The 21,412-nt window shown below is 40.3% G+C and overlaps 3 protein-coding genes across 3 annotated transcripts; 2 read left to right on the top strand and 1 right to left on the bottom strand.

The window, feature by feature from the left end:
• Positions 1-2,376: 2,376 nt before the first annotated feature.
• Positions 2,377-4,901, bottom strand: LOC134099220 (deleted in malignant brain tumors 1 protein-like). The gene is made up of 5 exons (XM_062552011.1): positions 4,877-4,901; positions 3,924-3,953; positions 3,372-3,698; positions 3,015-3,278; positions 2,377-2,455 (listed from the first exon to the last, which is right to left on the bottom strand). Exons 1-5 carry the CDS (start codon positions 4,899-4,901, stop codon positions 2,424-2,426), a joined length of 678 nt encoding a protein of 225 aa, XP_062407995.1. The 3' UTR covers positions 2,377-2,423.
• Positions 4,902-9,319: 4,418 nt separating this feature from the next.
• On the top strand, positions 9,320-11,050 carry LOC134099219 (NEDD4-binding protein 1-like). The gene is made up of 5 exons (XM_062552009.1): positions 9,320-9,699; positions 9,806-9,921; positions 10,178-10,268; positions 10,573-10,656; positions 10,906-11,050. The coding sequence occupies exons 1-5, from the start codon at positions 9,593-9,595 to the stop codon at positions 11,048-11,050; spliced, it is 543 nt and encodes a 180-aa protein (XP_062407993.1). The 5' UTR covers positions 9,320-9,592.
• Positions 11,051-11,390: 340 nt separating this feature from the next.
• LOC134099648 (uncharacterized) lies at positions 11,391-16,544 on the top strand. Its single transcript, XM_062552596.1, has 8 exons — positions 11,391-11,508; positions 11,716-11,843; positions 11,957-12,029; positions 12,208-12,303; positions 12,445-12,502; positions 12,639-12,716; positions 12,931-13,008; positions 13,545-16,544. The coding sequence occupies exons 1-8, from the start codon at positions 11,474-11,476 to the stop codon at positions 14,547-14,549; spliced, it is 1,551 nt and encodes a 516-aa protein (XP_062408580.1). The 5' UTR covers positions 11,391-11,473; the 3' UTR covers positions 14,550-16,544.
• The last annotated feature ends 4,868 nt before the right edge of the window (positions 16,545-21,412 follow it).

Here is a 21,412-nt window from a genome sequence, read left to right as displayed (position 1 = left end):
CAGAGAGAGAGAGAGACACAGGTAGCTGCCAAATTTTAAGAGTTTTAGAGCATGCCAAGTTGGTGAAAAAGGGCACAACATTTCCGGTATGAGGATTCCACTATAATAATAATCTGAGCAAAAACAATAGGGCCTTGCACCTTAGGTGCAGCCACTTCAGTGGCCGCACCTCGGTGCTCGGGCCCTAACTAGAGGGGCACTTGGAGAGTGCAGACCTCTGCTACTCCCTACTACTTCTAGTACTGCGTCTGTAGTGCAACTGCAAAAGCAGTGGAGAGTAGAGTGCAACAAGACAAACAATACAGAGAACACATGATCAAAAATCACATATGGCTGTGTTCCTTGCATTCCTTATGGCTTTAAGGAAACACATTTTATTTACAATACATTGTATCAAAAGTTATCAAAAGACGATTTTATATTCCTCTTTTTAGTCAACTTTAGCATGGGTTACAAAATATAACTGTATGTAGTTAACAGATTGAGGCAAATGGATTCTTAATAGCTACATTTAACTTGATTTCAGCTTGACATGATTACCCAATTACAGTTTTTTTCGCTAACAAGCGTTTGTCCATTCATTTGACACATTTTCAAAACTCTAAACACAGTTAGCACAGCATCGGTCTTTTGTGGCCATACCATTCACACATTTCATGTTGTTTTCACACAGTATGCAGTCAGTGAATACATTTTCACAATGCTTACATTTTCTTAACAGACAAACTATACCTCCCAACAAAATAATGGATCGTTTTTGTAACATAACACATGTTAACATCTCACAATAGTTACAGTTTTTTTTTAATCGTTTACACACAATTTTGAAAACGGGGCTCTTTTTGTCTGAACATATCACACAATTAATCAAACACAACACCCAATCAGCAGAACAAAACAGATTGTTAGCAAAATGAAATATTTCTCTCAAAACAATAAACACATTGATAAAACCTTACAGTATACTATTCTCATATCACTAACACATTCTTTGAATGATTCCACACTGTGGCTATCTTATACACACCAACACAATAAATTCGAAACACATCTGTAAAACCTTCTTCCAATATATGGATCTTATTCAGACATATTGTTTGAGAGCATTAGGATAATTTAGATGACAAAAATATTTTTGATGAACCCTCATCAAGCAATGCACAAAACTGATGCTGCAGACAATATTTATTTCTTTCACTGTACCATATGTTCAGTTACAGTGACACGTCAATCAACAGAAAATGGCAAAATTATAGTTCTTACTACTGTAAAGTGTAGAAAAAGAAAAATGTGTACGCAAATAAAAAAGTACTGTACACTTACAGTCACTGAAGAAAAAACGAAAGCAACAATACAAACAAGTAACAACAATACGTAATACTCTAATCATCTCTCCATCTAGCTGGATCAAGCCATAAGAGTTCATCCACATCACAGGCTATGGGTGCCTCTCATTTGGGCTTACGTATATACATCCTCCCTCGCTCCTCGGGCCTCGGCCCTCGATCCTCACTGATCAACATAAAGAATAATGGGGCGAAAACAATGGGATAGTCTATCCAGTGTTAGTTATAGATCAGTGGGAACGCCCCTCGAGGATCGAGCATAACACACCTGAGTGCTGCGTTTTCAATTTTGCACATGTGTGCTTACACACCTGGTGGATGTGATTATTCAATTTGTTCATTAGTGTGGTCATTGGCAAGCCAGGGCTTTGTAATGAGAAGGAAGTAGCTAACAATCTTTATCTGTGTCTAAGGTGTTAAAATGTGTTTTACGTTTTGACATTCACTGTGTGTAATGTTTTGCAAAAAGTGTGAAGCTGAATTTGTGCTTAATGTTGTACTGCTCTGCGCAGGTGTTTTGCTTCTTAAGTGTTAAGTATTGTTAACTGTCTGATAACCTTAATTTTAGTGTGTATACGATTGGAAAAAACTGTAAAACAATATTCCAAACCTTAGATACAGTATAAAAACCTCTGCTTCTGCAATGTTATCAATTCAATATCAAACAATCGAATAATTGACACACAGATGATTTATGTTGGGTAAATTGGGCCAACCACAGCTGATTCCAGTCTATCTTAGACTCAGTGGCAGGGGTTATTTCTCTCTATTACATTGACACTTACACAGTAAAAAGAGGAGGTGATGTTTTTGGAAGCAGAAACACCGTAATGTCTGGACGAGGAAGAGGAAGAGTAAGGGGCCCAAGGAGAAGAGCAGGCCCAGTGAGAGATGAGAGGTGCAGGAGCACTGAGAGGAGCAGGTGCAGAGATTAGACACAGTAATATTGTGCTTTGTTTTTGTTCACCTCCTTTTTATCTGGGCTTTTTGCTGTTGTTTTTTGTTCAGAATGCTCTTGTGTTTCATGGATATGTTGTTCACTGCAATGCTGTAAAACTTTTTCTGTTCTATCATAGTCTACTGTAAACAGTACTGCACCTCCTGTAGGTCTAGAGAACAGTAAAAAAAGATTTGCTTTTTACTGGAATGCATTTGAATGTGAACATTACATCTGGACATACAGTACAGTTCCCAACCAAGAAATATAGTGTAAAAATGCAGGATTGCATGTTTTGCATGCAAATACCTGTAAAACTGAAACATATAAGTCTATGCAGTTTTTGTAATGTTGTAATGTAACAGTAGCCAGTATTTTGAAGCCTAGTGTACTCTGATTGAATGCATGTATCTTGTGAAGTGAAACCAAGTTTTATTCTTTGACAGAATGATTTCATTTTGAGTCAGATTTCCAGTGTTTTGGTAAAGTTAGTGTTTGCAGAGAAATTACGAGTCAGTGTATATGTAACAAAAAGTGGTGTAACAACATGGAATGTGTTTTTGAGAGGAAAATTATAAATTTGGCCAATTGTGTTTTGTAGGTGTGAGTCTGTGTTTAGATTTTTGAAAATGTGTCAAATGAATGGACTAACGCTTGTTAGCGATTGGAAAAAACTGTATTTCCTTCACTTTATCATTGTGTGCCTGGTCAGCTGACACCTCTTTACTCACCTACAGTGATGCTGATGGGCTGGCTATGAGTAGAGGAGGAGGAGTAGGTACATGTGTAACTGCCCTGGTGAGAGGAGTCCACATTAGACAGAGTGAACGTAGCACTGCTCTGGGAGGAACTAAGAGCCTCTGAATTCACGTAAACTCCATTTCTGTACAGAAGTAAGTTGCCATTGCACTGGTATACACTCCTAGAGCATCTGATCTGAAGAGTCTCTCCAGCTGAGAGTGCTGAGTATGATGAGAAGAGAGAGATGGAGGGACCTGGAGATGGAAAAGAGAGTTGTACTGTATACAGTTGCAGATTGACCTCACTGGTTATTTCAATATTTCAATACACACTGTATGTTCACCCACCTGTAGCAGTACACACCACCCCTGCATCCTCATTATGCTTACAGTCATGCTTTGTGTTGTAGGAGCACTGGGTAAGAGACTGTTCAGTACCAGAACATACAACATCATCCATAATAATCCCTCCAGTCCCTGCACCATAGAAGGCTTTTCCAGGGGCACAAACAGCAGTGCCACACCCCAGCTGTCTGCACACCACCTCAGCATCACTCATGTCCCAGGCATCATCACACACAGTTACCCACTCCTTATACCAAAGGAAAGAGAGATACACCTCCACTCGACCTGAGCACCGACTGTTCCCATTCACCAGCCTGATCTGGGCAGCGACTAAGAAGTACAAAAGACACAACCTTTACAGTCAATGCATAACTCCCAAATGCCATTATACCATTATGCTGGATGGATCTGTTAATGGTTGGAAATACTGTGCAAGAGATTTAGATGTGAGATGTTTACATGTGTATTCCAATACAGTATAGGCTAATGCAATGCTGAGAATGACTGAAAAGCACTTGTGAGTTTGTGTGATCATTGGGGAGGTACTTCACTTACCAGCTGTTGAGGGGACACTGATAGAAAGAACTACAGAAGGAGAAACAAACCAAGAGGTGTTGTATGTAAACATGCAGATAAAATCAGATGTAAAATCATTTGTTGAATATGACAACACATAACAATAAGCATGTACTGTAATCACAACTACCATGACCAGTGGTGCATCAGTATACATTCTGATTGTATTTTCTAATGACTGTTGTTCAAATGTACAGGTAATATCAAATTTCACATAATCCTGCCAGCATGCTGTCATTCAGCATGTTCTGTGAAGTGCCTGGTGTCTCATGCAAAAGCCTTCGTTTGTGCAATGCAGTCTGGTTTGAGGTGTTTCTGTTTTTTTTTTTTTTTTTGCTGACCCCCTCTTGAAAACTGTAGAACTATATCGTTTTAGTCTGGACCACTTTGTACAGATAGTTAAGTACAAATAAATTTGCAATGCATAATGTTTCATTTGGCAGTATAGGGCTCTGTTCTGGGAGCCCCCTGACCTTTCATGTGCAAACAAGGAAAGCCTAAGGCAGAGGCAACAGCAAGATAAACCCCCCATAATGTACAGCTTTATTTCCCTGAAAGCATGTTAAACAGCATCAAGCAACAAGGGAACCGCATACTTACAGTACACTACAGTACTGTACAGTGTATGTGTTCTCTAAGGATAGAACATTGATCTCAACACTATAGTCGTGATATGTAACCACAATTAAAAGTCCATTTGAAATCATCTTTATTGCACATTTAAGTTCCAGATAAATGTTATGAGTGTATTTCATCTATAATTTGTGTGAACATTTCTGCATTGGATTTCTGCAGTGGAATTAAGCAGAACACTAAGAAAAGTATGCCGTATGCCAATTGGCCACTTTTGTTTCTAAAACACTCCTACAAATGTTCATACCATGGAAGAACACCATACACATTCAGATTAAGAAATTTGATCTTCATGTTACCTGAGATTAGAACGAGAACAGCCATCGATATCTCCCTCCCTGATGAGAATTTCATGAAATGGACAGGTCCTCTGTATCAGTTCCTTTTACTGTAGCCTTTTTTACCCAGAAAGGAAGTCGTCAAAGCTAGGTCAGAAAATAATAGATCAACCTACAAGCTCTATACAAAAATATGCCTTTTCACAACTGTTGGCTGACTAATTGCAATATTTCTCAAAGTAATTATCACAATAGACATACCTTAAAAGAACATTTCAATGAATTGCATTTAACAGTACAAATCTCGTTATGTCTGACATTTTGATTTCTTTTGAAATGTTACAAAATAAAATGCATTCACTTTCAAAGCAACAGAGTAACACTACAATTTGCCACTTTTTGTGGACAGCACACATCTTACATGAAGCAGGGACAGAGTCAAATGAGTCCAAAGGCCCTGACTGCAGTGTGTAGATTGGGGCTGCATGGGCTCAGACCTCTGATGTACACTTGAATGATAGACTGAGGCAGTAAGAGACACGATCAATGCAGGCTGAGCTCAATGCTGAGTTCCCACCCACACTGAGCCCAGCCATCAGGGCTACTTGCTCTCTGGGAAAAAAAACACAAGTAGATGAAAAGTTAACGACAGCAAGCAACAGCAGAAATGGCACACAGAGCTAAAACCACATGTAAAAATATGACTGAAAAAAAAAATGACCAAAATCTCACAGGAAATAAAACTGTGTTCAGTCTGCAGTACACCCTCCACTGTGCCAATTACATCTTCTAATAATAATCATTTAATAATAATACATTTTATTTGTATTGCACTTGATGCTATGTCAATCTTAAAGTGCTACTAAAATATAATGCAAATGAAAAACAGATGAAAACAGATACAGAAAATAATGCAATCTTAAACAGATTTTTAAAAAATCAATAATACATTTAACACAAAGTTTTTTTTTTTTTTTTTTTTTTGAAGATTTTTAAAAAAATGTTTTTGTTTTAAAAGCCTCAGTAGTCTGTAGGGCCCTCAGGTGGTCAGGGAGGGCGTTCCACAGCCTGGGAGCAGCAGTGGAGAAAGCTCTATCACCCATCCTGTGGAGCTTGGTTCTGGGGGTTAGGAGGGTGTTAATGTTTGTAGACTGCAGGATGTGTGAGGAGGTCCGGGGGGGTGAGGAGTTCCTGCTGTAGGTAAAGTATAATAGGACCTGTGCAGGGCCCCAGCTGTGGCGCAACTGGCTGGGGCACCTGCACCACACCCCGGCGCCCCGGGTTCGATTCCCGCCCCGTGGTCCTTTCCGGATTCTACCCCCACCCTCTCCCATTCATTTCCTGTCTCTCTCCACTGTTACTGTCAATAAAGGCATCAAACGCCCAAAAAATATACTTTACAAAAAAAAAAAAAAATGATAAGACCTGTGCAGCAGATTCTCTGTGCAGGGGTTCTTTCTATGGCGGACCTGTGCAGCAGTTTGGCCTCGGAGGACAGCCCTGGAGAGACAGAGCAGGAAGAGGAAGTCAATTTAGGACAAAGTGTGCAGAGAAAGCTCAAAATTACATGGCCTGGCAGAGGATGATTCATTGCTGGTTTGTGCTCTTCATATGAGATACATAGAGGTGCTCAGCGTTACCTGTCCAGAGTATAGCTTAGTTGAGCTCTGCTCTCATGCCCACATCCACGGCTGAATTGCCCTTGAGCAAGGCACCTAACCCCTCACTCTTCCCCAAGCGCCGCTGTAGCAGGCAGCTCACTGCCCCATGTTAGTGTGTACTTCACCTCACCATGTGTTCACTGTTTGCTGTTAGTAATTCACAGATTAGGATCAGTTTCTAATGGAAGCTCGTTACGTCATCAACAGAGGGTGTGTAGCAGCCGATGATGTAATAACGCCCAATAATGTGATAATGACCAATAACGTAATCATTTTGTTGTAATAAAGCCAATAATGTAATAATTTGCCAATAATGTAATACAATTTCTGAACCAATAATGTAATAACGTTTTGGCGGACTTGCACTTCCCAACTTCATGTTCTACTACTAGGCCACCAATCTCTTCAAATTGCCTTATTGGATTGCATCATTTAGAACAGGGCAAAGCCCCATGGAAAATGCCTTTGCATTTCCCTTTCCAAAAATATATAACTTTGATATTTGAGGCTTTTACACATTTGTGTGGCAGGCTCATCCCACCAGACCCTATCACTGCTGTCTTTGGAGTTAAAGCTGGGAGGTTCAGATCTCTCCCAAACATGTGCCATTACATTTGCGTCACTTTTATATGTTTATATGTTTGATTTACATTGAGCTCAATGAGCATCAAATAGGCTAACTGGAAAAAACACTATGCCAATCTCTATGGTGAAGGGTATGTGATGTGGAGCTATTTTGATACCAAAGGCCAAGGGAACTTAGGGCGTATTCACACCAGGAAGGTCCGTTAGTTCACTTATTTGGTCCGGACCAATTTTTTTTTCTTTTTTTCTTTTTTAGTGCGGTTCGCTTTCACACCGTGATTAATTGCAACCGGACCAGAATTTATAAACAAAAGCACATGTGCTAAAGTCGTTCAACCATTGGCTGGTAAACGTGTAGGTGGGGTGAAGAATAGGAAGCCAAAGTCAAAGTTGGCCCACGTAAATACTATGTTTGCGTACTGTACTCGCTATTATCCTAGCAATATAGTTTATACAGTTACAGCTTTGCAGCTGTTTGAGCTTGAGCGTCAAGACCGTTTGATGCCAGTTTAACAATATCATGCTCGTAATTTTGCAACGACGAAGACGTGCAACAAAACAGCTGAGAAGAGCTCTCATGTGTGTCCAACATGCTAACAGCAGGCCTACGGAAGACGGAACGGGTAGGAGATGCCAAATCAAATTATTGCTGACAAAAAAGCGTTAGCCCACTGCTGCTTACAGCTGTTGTGCGTCACGGAGCTATCCTACATTTCCCATAATGCGCTAAAACTACGGGAGCTCGTCAAATCCAAAAAAGGTAGATTTCTGTAATTGGGTCGGATCGAGGTCGGTCTGCTTTCACACCATAAACGAACCGCACCAGGGTTCGATAGGAACCGCTCCGAGACCACCTCCTCAGCTGGGTCTCGGTCCGCTTGTTTGGTCCGCACTAGAGTTCGAGTGATTGTATTCACACCAGTCAAAAAGGTCCGAACCAAGCAAGAAACAAACTTGAGTTTGTTTTAATCGAACTAAACAAGGCAGGTGTGAATACCCCCTTAATCAGGATCCATGAAATAGCTGGCCTAAAAAACATATGAAAAATGTTGCTCCTATGGGAATTTAATACTTATGCCCCCTGTATTTAAGTAATAAAAATTTATTTCTTTATGATATATTCTTCAATTGCAAAGAAAATTGGATTTTTACTCATTTTTTAATTAAGGCATTAATTAAATATTCCTCTTTGTAGTCAACTTTAGCGTGGGGTCAAATACTGATAGGAGACTTATCCTGCAGCAATGGAAGTCTGCTAATGCCCCATCTTTCCTTTCCTGGGTTAACAAAGTCCTTGCTCCAGTGGCCATCATCAGACCGACCCTACTATTTACTAATAGACAGACAATAACAATGATCAGGAGTGAGATTACACAACAGCAACTTATGGCGCATGGGTGAGTTACTTCAGCTTATCTCTGTCTCTGATTACGTTTCATGGCAGTGGGCAAATCTACTGCTACCTAAGACTCGCCCAGGCTGTCAAATACTTCTGGGAAAGAGGACACAGAAAGATCATCATCTGTACCGTACCGCCGACTTCAAGGCAGTGCTGCCTGGAAGACACTAGGGTTATGCAAGGTTTAGCTTTAGTTAGGGTTTGGGTTAGGTTTAGGTGCCTTGAAGTCGCCGATGGGGTCCAAGAGACCATCTACCCTCCTCTACCCTCCTTTAAAAAAGTGGACTGAAAAAAAAAAAAACATTATTTAAGTAACAGGTGATAGTATAGGTGATAATTCATGCAGTAGAGGGTTGTGAAAACAGTCTACACTGGTACCATAGATATTTCACTAATTTAGTACTTAGACAGGGTATCCAAACCCTCTGATCTGTTTTATATGATTTAGTATTACTTACAATGCTAATTGTTCTGTCAAGATTATATCTTATAGGTATTATCATACCACTATAAACTATAACCACATTTCTCTTTTTTGTGACAATTTCTATATGTATTGTCCATTTTGCACAGTCAGCACAGTGGAATAGTTTCATATTTTACCATAAGTTGGAAACTGTTTATAACTATACATGTGTGACAAAAAGGTTCCAGGGCATTTGTTGCAAATTATGCCCATGCGCAATTTGTTTGTCATGACGTGTCACCCACGTGACCTACGCAACTTCCGCAGTTTAAGGAAGTAAATCCTTGTTCTTCCACTGTATGAGATGAGATAAGTACGCCGTAACATGCTTTCAGAAAGTCAAACAATTACAAGTAGCAAGAAGTGAGCCAACATTAAAACAGCTGTTTTTTTAAGACTGCATGCCAAGTTGACGGTGTGAAATTTGGAACTTGCTTTCATGGAGCTGCACGTAAGATAACTTTTTGAAAAAAATCTCAAGTAGCAAGAGGCGAAACAAAGTCAAACAGCTGTGTTTTGAAACTGCATGCCGAGATGACATCTGTGATATATGGCGGCTTGCGTTCACCAGAAGTTGCACAGAGGAAAATGGCTATTTAAGGAACTTTTTTGTATGTTGGTGTAACATGGCTCACGGAGGGAATCCAGACGAAGTGCTATACAAGCCCAACCAAGCGAAAGAACACAGACATCCACGGTGGCTTATACTTGACGGCAAAACTCTTGCATGGAGGTATGAATGAATGAAGGGGGGGGGGGGGCAGACTCCAGTTTATAGTTAGAGGCAAGTATTGATAGTTAATGCAGCTCTCTTCACTTTCTTACTGTCTCTCACCTAGTCATGGCCGGGATCAGAGCCCCTCCTACAAAGGCATCATCCTAGCTGTTAAATACCTCAAACGCCACAGAAATCCTATCATCCTCTGTGTGCCGGAGTGGATGACAAAACATGAAGGTTTGTGCCCCTGGGGTAGACGAACGGAGCAACAGGTCTGAGTACAACGTATATATATTTATATGACATATTTGTGACATTGTACACCGCTGTAGGAGAGACTGAGCAACAAATGCACTGCAAAGTATACAGTCTATACATAAATGTTCCACCTCCTCTCCTGTCAAAAGTTGTAAAGTAAATTCCCACACATTCTAACACTAAAAACTAAATGTTGCTGTAATGCCCTGACTGAAATCTTTGATATCACCAACAGATGCACACCACTTGGATGCTCTCCTCCAGGACAAGGTCTTGCTGTTCACTACACCCAGCTGCCCCAACCTCATTGAAGCCACTGAAATAAGGTATGCCATTGTCTATTCAACACAATCACAAAATGGGACACAAAGCAAGTAAGCAAGTATACAAAATGTTGTGCACATACAGCCTCTCTCACTCAACTTGGCTGAGTGACATTTCTTGGGGACAATAGACACCAAGACTTCAGTTTGAAACTATTCTATGAGGTGGAATTAGCAAAATTCAAAATGAATGATAGAAAACACAACTTGATGTCTTTAATCGCTAATTTGGGAAGTATTAGAGTGTTTTTTCATAAAAAACGTGTTTCATGATGTTGATGACTGAGGAGAACTCTTTCATTTACAGCTTCATGGATGCACTGGCCAAGACAATCAATGCCCTCATTGTCACACAAACAGGCCCAGACACCTGGAGTGAACCACTTGCAAGGTAGATAAAATCAATGAAGTCATTATGTTTGTCAGGAGATCTGGGGGTAGTGCTGCTAGTGGTACATATTTAACTTGGGTTAGGGAGGCTCAGAGGTTCTATAAAACACAAACCTTTTCATTTCATCTGATTTGGACATGTCCCCCACCCATCCCTTGATTTGCCTACATCTGTGTAAATGTGACACAGATCTTGGATTTGTGGGCACAACATTGCTCTCAACATGGCCTCCATGTGTCACACCCACAGCATTCTTCAGTTCACTATGACCAGTGATTCCTTCATGCTGCCAAGGGACCCAAGGGGTAAACATGGACCAACACTACAGAAGATGCTTCAATCGGCCAGAGTTCCAAATGAGTATGAAGTTAAAGGAAAGGTAACCCATGTCTAATATATTCAACATTAACTGTGTGAAGACATGTTTTGTGCGTTACAGTAAGGCATAACCAGATTAATGTTCATGAAGTGTAAGAAGTTGGTGCACTCATTAAAACAAACTATGGATAGACACAAATGTTAAAGGTAGAATATAGATTTAGATGAATGGAATATAGTATCCACTACATGTACTTCTGTACACCTGTAACAACTGAGTCTTTGTGCTTTGCATTAGCTTAGAATGAGTCATTTGTGCTCAGAAATTTTAAATCACATGAACACAGCATTTCAAAACAGGTTTTTAAAAAAGACATCTCTTTTTTCCCCAACATGCTCTATCCACCCATAGATATCCCAAGTCAAAAACAAATGGAAGAGCTATTGTGGGATTCCCAGGGATTTGCAAAATTCCTCTCCTGTTACACAACATCCACAGATGTTGATCATAGATGGAAGCAATGTGGCAATGGCGTAAGTGACAGGAAAAGTTTCTTGATGTTTATTTAGCTGTATTTTCTCATTTGTATTTAATTATACACCCTATGTAGTAAGGCACAGTGTTTGCAAGTACATAAATGAATGTTCAATCTTCAAACAGCTCTAAAGAAAACAGAAAAATGTACCACTGTTTGTGGTCCATTATCGTATTTTAAAATGAATAAAACTATTATCTTCCAGTCATGGCCTACACACATTCTACTCAGTCCTTGGCATCAAGTTGGTGGTTGAGCACTTCAAGAATGAAGGTCATTGTGTCAATGCCTATGTGCCAATCTGGAGGAAAAACTCCAGGAACACAGTCTCCGGTAACTTTCCTCATCATATCCTGACAGACAACATACAATGACACAGATCAGTATATTTATAGAATTCCATGAATATGTGTTGTTTGTTTGTTTGTTTGTTTGTTGTTCCACAGGGCATACACTTCTACTGCAGCTGTACAAGGATGGCCATGTGACCTACACTGCTAGCATGGCTTATGATGATTTGTGAGTGAGACCTAGTTCATGCTCCCTTTTCTTATTATGCAAATAGATATGTTACGAGTACCTTCTCTCCCCAGTAATTCTTTCTCCCTTGTTATACTTCTCTCTCTACCTCACTCTCTCAACCCCTTTCTCATTTCTCATGTCTTATGTTTTTCCCCTCCCTCCATCTCTGTTTAAGGCTTATGCTTGAAGAAGCCAAGAATAAACATGGATTTATTGTCTCAAATGACCAATTTCGAGATGCTCCACCAGAATACAAGGATACGATTCAGAGGTAAAGGAAAATGACTTCCCGTGTAATTCAACATGTTATGTTATGATTTGAAAACAATTTAAAAGATACAGATACCACAAACGTGTCATCCAAATAACCTACAATTACAGACTCATAACGTCATAACGTTTCTTCTGTTAGATGCATCCGTTTCAGATTTCAAGGAAACCGCTTCCAGGTGCTTCCAAATTCATGTCAGGTAGGTGTTACAACCGTATAACTAACACCAGAGATTTGTTGAATATTCATTGAATTTGATGCAATGTATAATGATCTTGCATAAATTATGCTTTATGGGATTAAGTACATTGTTAACCCTGTCTTCTCACCCTCAGGCTCTTGACTACAGTGACACTGACACCCCAGTAGTGTACGAACATGACGAATGGCCTATGCACACACACTCTACCAAGGTATGTGAGGCGCGTGCACACACACACACACACTCTACCAAGGTATGTGAGGCATACGTGTGCACGTATGCGGACAGAAGAGGCGGGGGTGTTGCACTGATGATATCACTAATCTGATGAGAAACAGATGAGAAATGGGCAGTTGTATACAGTAGTCTACTGAATAGCATCCACAGAACGGTATTGCTTTTTAACCATCATTTCTGCCCCTCAGGCGGTTGACAACGAGGATACTGATGCAACAATAGTGTACGACCAATCAACATGGCGCATGGCCACACCTTCCACTGAGGTATCTCAGATGTTTACGGTTACGGTTACGGTTACTGTTATCTTACTTAGCAGACGCCTTTGTCCTCAGACATACACAGAACAGCATAGTATCCACAGTAAAGTACTACTCGTAGATGCAATGACAGGACATACAGTAGCTACACATTTTTGATAGACTACTGTTTGAGCAGGTCCTTGTGTCACCTATTGGCACAAACAAGCAGACCTGTCTGACCAGACCAGATCAGACTAGAAGCAGACTTGTCACCTATTGGCACAATATTGTAAAGAAAAGTTTGTGTGTGTGTGTGTTTGTGAAAACACTATGGAAATGTTTCCCGAGCTTGACAGAAATATCATGTGTTTGAAGCAGAATTTTGATTACAGTAAAGCAATAAATGCTCTCTACAAGGTGAACCAGTGAGGGCCTTAAACCGGGTAAACAGTATTTAGGGGACTGCGAAGGAAAGATTACCCAATATTACTGGTAGTAAAAATGTAGCTTCAGAATTAATTTAAAAATGGTTTAAACATGTTTTTACTCAATGTTAACAGATCCATCAAGACCCTCAAATTCCTCCTGCATCAGGCAAGGTGTTTGACTGTGGAAAGGCGAGTGTCCAATATCTTGGAAAACTGACTCTACTACCAGCAACCACAGGAGATTCAAGGGCTGAACAACACCACAAATCACCACAAGATTGTGGTGGACTGAAAAAACCCACCTCAACACACTTACAGAGTCTGTTCACAATGTCTGAGCCAGCATGCCAACAAGCTCACCTCAACAGGCTCAGGGAGTCTAGCAACAGAGGAACCAACAGCGGAACCAACCGCGGAACTGACAACATCAGAAATAGTGAACTGACAAGCTCACCTCAACAACACACTCAGAAGGTCCGGCCACAGAAGAACCGACAACGTCGGAAGCAACAAAACAACAAGTTCACCTCAACAGGCTCATGGGATCTGTCAACAGTGGAACCAACAACGTTCGAAACAGTGGACCAACAAGCTCACCTCAACACATTCACACGGCCGGGCAACAGCGCAACCAACAGTGGAACCAACAGCATCCCAACGAGTTCACCTCAACATGCTCAGGAAGAGCGTCAACAGCAGAACCAACGTCGAAAAGAGCGGACCAACAAACTCACCTCAATGTGCTCAAGGGTTCCGTCAGCAGAACCGACAGTAGAGTCAACGATGAAAACAGTGGATCAACAAACTCACCTCAATATGCCCAAGAGGTCCGTCAACGGCGGAACCAACAATGATGGAAACAGTGGATCAACAAGCTCACCTCAATATGCTCAAGGGGTCCGGCAACAAAGCAAGTCATGGTGGAACCGACAACATCGACAACGTCGGAAACAGCGAACCAACAAGGTCATCTCAGCTGGCTCAAGGGATCTGCAAACAGCAGAAACAACATCGGAAACGTCTGACCAAAAAACTCATCTCATGGGATCTGTCAACAGCGGCACCAGCAATATCATAAAGCTTATTGGTTTTGCCCTTATTTTCATTTCACTACTTTATTTTTTTTATTTAAACTAGTCTAGAGTCCATAAAAAATGACCCCTACAATTAGTGTCTTAAGTCACTATCGGCTATTTTTGAGTCTTAGAAGTCAATCAGGTTGCAGAGCATTTCACAGTCCAGCCTGCTCTGCTGAAGGTGACCAATTTATGCTCTGCACATGACGTCGCAACTACTGGCTGGCTGGCAAGAACATATGAATGGTTGCCATGCAACATCGAGACGCAGCTACTCTAACTTTTGTGCGAGTTGTGGTAGCGCATTACTATAGAACGAAATGCAGTCAAGGTGTATGTTTGTGTTGGATTTTACAACGGCATAGAACGCGATTCAGCCAATCACAATCAAGGACCGGAACAATCTGTTTTAGAAATGGGGTTATAGGACAGGCCTACTCCAATTTATTTGTTTCCAGTTCATGGAGCCAGGGCTGTGTACAGACACAGTGTTTTACGGTGTATTGAGAGAATGAACAGCTAGGAGGCTCGGTGAACCCTTCCTGATCTGCCGGTGAATTGGATTTCGCCCTGCAGCTCAGGCTGGACACCTGCACATCTATCTCTCCCGCTTCCTGTCCACGTTTACAGGGTCCAATCACTAACTAGCTAACCCAAAAGGCACGCCCGGATCGTTGGTCTGATTGGTTGAGGGACTATCCAAAAGCGTACAGAATCATTTGAACTATGCCCATTGATCACGCATCTTGTGCAGTAGAAATAAAGCGCCGACTCCCCACACTAATGTTCGATCTTAAAAGAATGAGCTTAGTATGGTGATAGATAGATAGATAGATAGCTAGATAGATACTTTATTGATCCCCAAGGGGAAATTCAAGATGACTGTAGGCAGCTATTGGATCATGAGGAGATATTTGCTTAATGTAGTAAAAAGTGTTACAGCTTAGAAATAACATAGAATTGCTGACTATACCTTTAAAGGTGCAGTCAGCAATCACACAGGTACTCGCTTTTGTTTGTGTTTATGTTTATATTAACATTCTTTAGCAGATGTTTTTGTTCAAAACAACGTACTGTACAGTATTCCCTTTAGTATTACTGAAGAAACTCCACACAAGGTTTTATAATTTGTTAGGACAGGCTGCCCCCACTTTGTTGAATTACTGCTGCTCTGCATTTACATGTCAACATTATACTTTTATGTATTTTACATTTTTATCTTGTAGGCAAGCCACTGTACGAGCATATTTAACTTGATTCATCCATTTAATATAGGACTGCACTACGCTTAAATAGGAAAACATATGGGTTAGCACTCCAACAACTATTTAATCAGCTGCTATGCTTTATTGCTACTGAAACGGATGTCACCATCCTCCTTGACTAATGGTTATACAGACAATGCTAATGTCTAATAATATGACCATTATTTTGTATGACGTATAGCCATTATTTCTATTTTTCTATTCTATATTTTAATTGAACAAATTCAAAGTCTGCACAAAATGGGCTTTACAAAGCATGCCCAAAAGCACAGTGTATGAGCCATGGGTCATCATAATGGTGAAGTCAAGATAAGCATTATTTTCATACAGCAATATCCAAACAATATCACAGTCAACCTCAAACTTGTTTGGAGCCTCAGCAATACATCTGACAGATATCATACACTCAAGCTCCAATGCCTCACTTTTTACAGGCCCTGCCCAAAACTACATTTCACACAAAGCCTTAAAGCAATAACTGTTACTAAGAGATAAAACATTACTGGATGCTACTCAATTTTACATTACAATGGACTTTCCACTGTAATGCACTGGAATACACAGCACTACATTGTGCAATTGTACTGTAACATGGAAAATGTGGAATTAAATGATTCCAAAGATATTTGCATTAATATGCCAGTATTTTGTTTATGATTGTATAACATGCTCTGCCAGTTTATCTTTTGCTCTGTGCAAATAACATAATAAGAAATAAGATTACCTGAAAAATATATCCATTTCAATGTTTTTTTTTTTTTTGTTGATAATGTGATTTCTTCTTGAATGTTGTCAAGCCATAGTCATCCAGCAGATGGCAGTATTTGGCAACACATGTGAGAAACCTTCAAAAATAGCTGTTAGATAGATAGATAGATACTTTATTGATTCCCAAGGGGAAATTCAAGAAAACAGTTATATGTATTTATGTTGTCCTGTGCTTTATACATCTTTACATACACTTGTATATTGTTTTTCTTAATAAATAAATAATACATAAATAAATAAACAATAACCCCCATTGAGTCCGTAGGCTCCAGTGATTTTAAAACTAAGGGGTGTTGTTAGGCATGACACACAGCCATTCATGATTAAGGACCGGAACCATCCATTTTAGAAAATGCCAGACGTTCAGGTTAAACATTTTCTGCCTGGCCCTCCCCCCTGGTCAAATAATTTTTTCCAGGGGCCTCCCCCCGGCTCAGAAAGTTTCTCCTAGGCCCTCCCCCCTACCTGAATCATATAAAACTGGTCAACATTTATGTTTACAAGGTGAAAACAGCCAGCAAATGTCATAAGGCACACATAGCCTACACACACACAGGTACACACGCAGCGCTGATCTCTAAACAATAGGCCTACTACGCTTCTCGTAGGCTATATGCTTCGGAATCATACAGAACAACAAGGGGAAAACAAGCTTGTTTTCCCCTTGAAAGATCGCTTGAACCAGGCCCGCTGCTGAGCTTCTGGAGGCCCTAAGCTTAAATGGACAGGGAGGCCACCAAACGCCAACACCCCCCCCCACCCCCCCACTACTGTTCATATAAAAAGTGACTCAAAAACAACATGTGAATCATCTTAAATCTGCTGTTCATCTGTAAAGCACTTCGTTATTTCATAGCCAGTAGCCTGTGTATTTCACAATGATATGGGAAGCACATTAAGCTATTATATTAGGCTATATCAATTTCGTGGAACATATACAAAACCTTATGTCTATAGGCTACTCTAATTTTACGCATTAAACAAAAGGCATTTTGTAAATAACCAAACGTAAAGATACCCTAGCACATTTTGGCCCATACCAAATGAAATTGAATTGAGATATTACATGCATGTGCCTTAAATAAGAGTTCTGAAATAATACTCACTATTCTTGATACATTCATCAGCCTGTCTAACTCCTGTCTAATCTCTGATCGCTGATCACCACAGCCTATGCAGAAAAGCTTTGGACAGAAGCAGCAGTGCTAATCTTGCAGTGCACTTTGCACAAACTGCTAACTAGAATTTCGCTGACTTCGTATTGGGTGCCAAATATCTACATTGACGACTGTAATTTGCAATTACATTTGTTGCATTAATTTTGCAAACTATTTGCAAACATGTCACATGCATTGTGAAATCTAGATTTTACATAATTTAGGGCTTAGAGCTACATCAAATCCAACTAGGTTGCTGTCGTTAGCTAGCGTTAGCAAAATAATTAAAACCTAAAGTAAACACGAACCTACCCAAGCTGCACAAGCGTCATCTCTCAGTTTTCTTTTCTTTTCTTTCGTTTTTCAGTGCCAGATCCATATTGTCTCTTACTTCCTATTATGAATCACCATTCGAATTCAGCTTGAATAAAGACGGGTTTTATTATTATGGTAAACTTCAGGCAGAAGGATGCGCCGATTTGAAAACACAGAACTTTGAAGGCTGTACCATTTCAGGGAAGCGGGGGGAGACTCTTTTTATATATTAGGTAAAAACATATAATTTGCCCGAATTGAGTGATAGATTACACAATTAAGAAGGAATAACGATGGGCATGTTCATAACTTATTTCTATATTTTTTGTAATGTAATAATATATTAATTATCATTACAAAAAATTAGCAACCTTAATTTTGGGGGCCCCCGCCAGGTACGGGGCCCTACGCGCTCTGCGTACTCTGCGTATGCGGAGCGGCGGGCCTGGCTTGAACTCACATACCGGTATGCCTGGTGACTTGTGTGATCTTCATCTTTCAAAAGTCCTGCCTAGGCTATTGGATTCTCCAGGGCAGCGAACAAGCCGCTGCAGTGATGTGAACATTACCGCGCACCAGAGATGGGGGACTCGAGTCTAGTGACTTGACTCGAGTCAGACTTAAGTCGCCAGATTGAGGACTTGTGACTTGCTTGATCAACAGTGAGAAAAGACTTGACTTGACTTGGACTTGCTACTCATGACTTGAGACTTGACTTAGACTTGCATGCAATGACTCGACAAGTCATTGCTGTCTTGGTTAATTGGTGAATAATAATAATAAAAACTATTTTCGATTGGATATTTCCTGTTGCATGTGGGCGAACCTGGCAACCTCTCTACTAGGTGCTAGGTGACGCGCCCGCCATCTACAGTAGAGCGGTCGGGGTTAAGAAGATGAAAGCTGTTACCAGTTTCCAAAATCATAACATTTGGATTTAAAGACTATTCAACTCAACAAAAGAAACGAAAAGAAACGCAAAGTGTGCAGCGCAAAAATATCCGACACATCCAGCATCACGTCAAATTGTATCCGCCATTTCCGACTACACAAAGAAAAGTAAGAAATGTCTCTAGCTAATTTCACATTATTTTTTTAATCTAACGTTAGCTAGCAGCTAACATCCCATCTCCATCAGTCAAACGTGACAAGAGCTTGCTGTTTGCATCACATTAAGTTTTATCATGTTGACTTAGTTTCACATTGATCCCGCCTATCAAATAACAGACAATTTGACTGAAATACGGTAGGCTATCTGAAAATCACTGAGAGTGCGCAAACCTCCTCCAAACGAACACATCACCTCCTCTTGCATCCATCCATAACTTTTTGAGTTATCTTGCGAACAAACAAACAAACATATACAGACAACCCAACAAACCCCGATAAAAACATAACCTCATTGGTGGAGATAAAAACTTCGAAACAGTCTTTGTCCTGACGCACATAATTGTCAACATTCTCGATAATGTCGAGGGGAAGCTGAGACAAATCATGCATGACTGCAACTTCTTTGCGTTTGGATGAGAGTAGGCTACAGATGTGATGGATGTTACATCACATCTGTACTCTCACCATGGGCGTTAGAAAATGTCTACCGTATACATTCTTAAAAATGGAGTGGGAGCATACAGTAAATGCATTGAATATGAGGCTATGTTGCACTAACTGGTTTTCAGTTTTGTGCCATCATTGAATGGTGATTTATGTGAGCCCTTTGCACTGAAATGAATACTTTTCACTCATGTGGCTGTAAAATACTTGTATTTGTCGTTAGGGAATGTATAGGCCTATTAAAAATGCATTTGAGCATGAAAAAAATGAAATGTATACTGTATGTTATAGGCTACATTTAATTCTTATTCAGAATTATTTTGTAGCTTCTCTCATGTCAGATGTGCAAAAGTGCGCAGCCACATTTGGCCCTCTGATGGTGATGATAAAAATTGTGGCCCTCTTAGTCATGAAAGTTGCCCATCCCTGGTCTACCACATCAATGTAGCTGTTAGTTTGTTAGCGCTAGCTGCTTTAATTTTTGTTAAATCATAAAGTATAACAGCCAAACAACATGCACAAACCCTATTACTGTAAATGTATGTATATGAGAGATGTATGACATAAATGAGAAATGGACCACTTTCAAGAGTAAATTGTAATAGGCTAACATAGAAGTGTCTCCATTTCATTTCCATATGGTATTTATTAATGGAATATTATGCAATGAAGACATGAGCTAAACACACATACACACACTCTGTCTGGTAATTTGGTACACCAGGCCCTGTAGTCGTTCCTAGTAATTCTGAGCCTGCTGGTCCTATAGTGAGCATTTCTAATTATTCTTTAGCCTTATATCCCCTTCTTCTATGTGTTAGCCCTTTTGTGCAAAGGAGGGCTACATAAAACTTAGGCTGCCGTCTCTTCAAGTTTTAAGACGGTTGTCTTCCAGCTTATTATATGACTTGACTTGTGACTTGCTTGACCTAAGCTATGACTTGACTTGACTTGACTCGACCTAAGCTATGACTTGACTTGACTTGACTCGACCCTCACAAAAACGACTTGGGACTTGCTTGAGACTTGAAGGTTAAGACTTGAGACTTGCTTGAGACTTGCATATGTGTGACTTACTCCCATCTCTGCCGCGCACGCACAGTGATATAGCCTTTTGATTTTAGAATAGCCTTCCAGTCGGAGCAAAAGAAAGTAGCCTAGGCCTACTCTTCACTTTAATCTTTTAATTAACATGTAGCCTGTCAACTCAATTTATGTAGCCATGTAGTATTTCAGCCCCATCTCAAAACAAGTTGCGATTTTGATTTTGTAAAGGTTGCCAAAATCACCTTGTTACATGGTTGCTAAAATGAAAATGTATTGTATGTATTGTTCGTATCATTTCATATGCCATGTATGTAAACTTGACTGACTGTTGAACGGGTTTTGGGCAGGAGTGACTGGTATTGCCCTTAGTTTAAAGAGGAACTATGCAGGATTGGCGAATTCATCTCTGGTTTCGGTTTCGTTTGTCGTTTTCGCTCGTTTTATGCTTGCATTTTCTCTGCAGAGCTTCCCCGACAGCTTTAGCGTGTATATTTATACATGTATAGGCTATATTTAAATATATAAATTGCAAGCGTGGTTCTTCGTCTTAGACTTCCAGATGTAAACAAGGAGCGATCGTCTCCTGCAGAAAGTTGCATAGGGTCTCTTTAAATGGAGGCTTGGGGAGAGGGCTTTCCCCTTGCGGGCTGGCAAATGAAGTTATGTGCGTTAGAGGCCTTTCATGCTGAATCTACTGTGACCCTTTCCCCTGTGGATTACCTTTTTCTATTCTTTGGTTTACAGCAAGTAGGGCCCACAGTAGGCCTATACCTTTTTTGTAACGTGCGCGTATGGTGAGATTCCTTTTCACATAGCCT

The sequence above is a fragment of the Sardina pilchardus genome, chromosome 13 (assembly GCF_963854185.1).
Source record: "Sardina pilchardus chromosome 13, fSarPil1.1, whole genome shotgun sequence".
NCBI lineage: Eukaryota > Metazoa > Chordata > Actinopteri > Clupeiformes > Clupeidae > Sardina > Sardina pilchardus.
Note: the sequence above shows the minus strand (reverse complement) of the source record. Positions and strands in the feature narration are given on the sequence as shown.